The following is a 2,092-nucleotide window of genomic DNA, read 5'->3' on the forward strand; positions in this document are numbered from 1 at the left end:
CCCCTCCGAGAGCTGGGGCAGGCTCTCCTTTGGCAACGCTGGCTTAACTAAGAGCTGCTTAAGAGGTTTTTTGGGGCTGAGCCGCCAGGGACAGGCCTTGAGCAAGGGCCCGACGCCCCTCCCTGGGCAGGTCATGAAGGAGTCGGTGAAGGAGCTGACACACCAGCCCGACGTGGGCTGCTACATCCACGGCTTGTTCCTGGAGGGCGCCCGCTGGGACGCGGCTGCGGGTCAGCTGGCAGAGTCACGCCCCAAGGAGCTCTACACAGAGATGGCTGTCATCTGGCTAGTGCCTGTTCCCAACCGCAAGCCTCCAGAATCCGGCTCCTACCTGTGCCCCATCTATAAGACTCTCACTCGAGCAGGTAGGTGCCCTAAAGGCAGATTTCCAGAAGCACGGGAGCTGCAGGAGCAGCTAGGAGGGGCAGCCCGGGAGAGGCAGTAGGGAGTTCCTCCTGCCATACATGGGCACGGAGCAAGGTACTGTTGGCAGGGGCCAGCCAGGGAGAAAAGATTTCTCCTGCTGTGGTTGAGGAGATGGAGCAGGCAGGCACCCTGGCTCTGTAGCAGTGCCCCTCAAGCCCACAAGCCTGTTTCCCCCAGCCCTGCTCAGCCTGTCACCTGGATTAGGGTGGAAACAAGGGCTCATGGATGGGGTCACTTGTCTGGGACTCCCCAGTGAGTGTGCAGCAGCACCACGCTCTTGCCCTTGCATCCCCCATTACAGGCACGTTGTCAACAACGGGCCACTCCACCAACTACGTGATTGCTGTGGAGATCCCTACGGACAAGCCAGAGAAGCACTGGATCAAACGTGGCACAGCCTTGATTTGTGCCCTGGACTTTTAGCCAGGAAACACAGCCAGGCAGCCCAGGAACCCACTGCAGCTGAGGGCCTGAGCCGGGCTGCTGCCCCCCTCTCCTCCTGCCCTCCTACTGTTGAGGTGAGTCCTGCCCTGCTCCTGTTGAGGTGTCAATAAATTGAGCCTGGTGTTGTTGTACCATCCCCCCCCAATTACTTCAAATCTCTACACCACAGAGGAGCTGCCAGGAGCGATAACAGGGCGTGGAGCTGCTACATGGTGTTTCCAGCCCCACTGCCCCCCCCCTTCCCTCACACACCTCTTCCCTGGCTGGCCATTACAGGATAGCTTTATTCCTTCAGACAGATCCATTATTTACAGCACTTGATATTAGACACAGCAAGAGACAGAAGGATTTTCTTTCCTTCAACAAACCAAAAGAACTGTTTCATTCCATAGTCAAGATCTGTACACATATTGAAAAAATTCAGTCCTCTCCTGTGGACTCCTGCCCCAGGACAGCTGTGGAAAGCTGTGCTCACCTCTGATACCTCAGATTTCTGCCAGGCTCCTGGGGGCTGGCAGGAAGCAGCGGGCAAGAGGCAGCCAGGCTGCACCAGCAACCTCGGGTTAGCAGGCAGCTAGGGGAGCTCCCTCCACTGCTGCCCCCATCCCATCTCCACCACTGCAGCAACCAGCCACCTCTCCCCCTGCCCCGAGGCTGCACCAAGCCACAGCCACACCTTTGGGCCGTGCCCAGCACCACCGAGGCCCCCATATGCACCTGGTCTGTTCATAATTCACGGGGTTTCTCTGGGAACTGGGCCTGGTGCAATGCTGTGTGACCCACAGGCACTGCCAGGGCCACAGAGCTGGTCCTGAGGAGAGCAGCAGGAGGCACAGGCCACCCCCGCACCACCACAGAGGGCTGGGCACAGATGAGCCTCCCCACCCTCATCCAGCACCAGAGCTGCCATGGCCCACTGGGGAGCCAAGCTACACTGGGAAGGTGATGCCATGCCCAGGAGCTCAGCCAGCACTGGGCAGTGCAGTGGCAGGTGGGTGCAGAAGCAGCTCTGTCCTGGAGCCACCTTCCTCAGAATGGCCAAAGCCTGGGTTAGGACCAAAAATGAGTTTGGGGAAGGGAGAAGGATAGAAAACACAGACATGAACATCCCAGGGAAGCACAAAGCTGAAGGCCCAGACACAGGAGGACACAAGCCACAGCCAGCTGCGGCCAGCACAACCTCACATGGGCATTGCCAGCGTTCCCACAACGCCAGCCCCAT

The 2,092-nt window shown here is 59.0% G+C and overlaps 2 protein-coding genes across 5 annotated transcripts in view; one reads left to right on the forward strand and one right to left on the reverse strand.

The window, feature by feature from the left end:
• DNAH1 (dynein axonemal heavy chain 1) overlaps window positions 1-1,006 on the forward strand; it is a 72,406-nt gene extending 71,400 nt beyond the window's left edge. For both annotated transcript variants that reach the window (XM_017732382.1, XM_017732381.1), the window contains 2 exons: window positions 131-365; window positions 728-1,006. In XM_017732382.1, coding sequence (XP_017587871.1) covers window positions 131-365; window positions 728-849 — 357 coding nt within the window. In that variant the 3' untranslated portion in view covers window positions 850-1,006. The remainder of the gene's footprint in view (window positions 1-130; window positions 366-727) is intronic.
• A 128-nt stretch (window positions 1,007-1,134) lies between these two features.
• BAP1 (BRCA1 associated protein 1) overlaps window positions 1,135-2,092 on the reverse strand; it is a 12,641-nt gene continuing 11,683 nt past the window's right edge. For all 3 annotated transcript variants that reach the window (XM_017732385.1, XM_017732384.1, XM_017732383.1), the window contains exon 17: window positions 1,135-2,092. This exon is cut by the window's right edge and continues 455 nt beyond it. The gene's annotated coding sequence lies outside the window, so the exon portion shown is untranslated.

This window comes from Corvus brachyrhynchos, unplaced genomic scaffold (assembly GCF_000691975.1).
Source record: "Corvus brachyrhynchos isolate BGI_N302 unplaced genomic scaffold, ASM69197v1 scaffold4, whole genome shotgun sequence".
Classification (NCBI taxonomy): Eukaryota; Metazoa; Chordata; class Aves; order Passeriformes; family Corvidae; genus Corvus; species Corvus brachyrhynchos.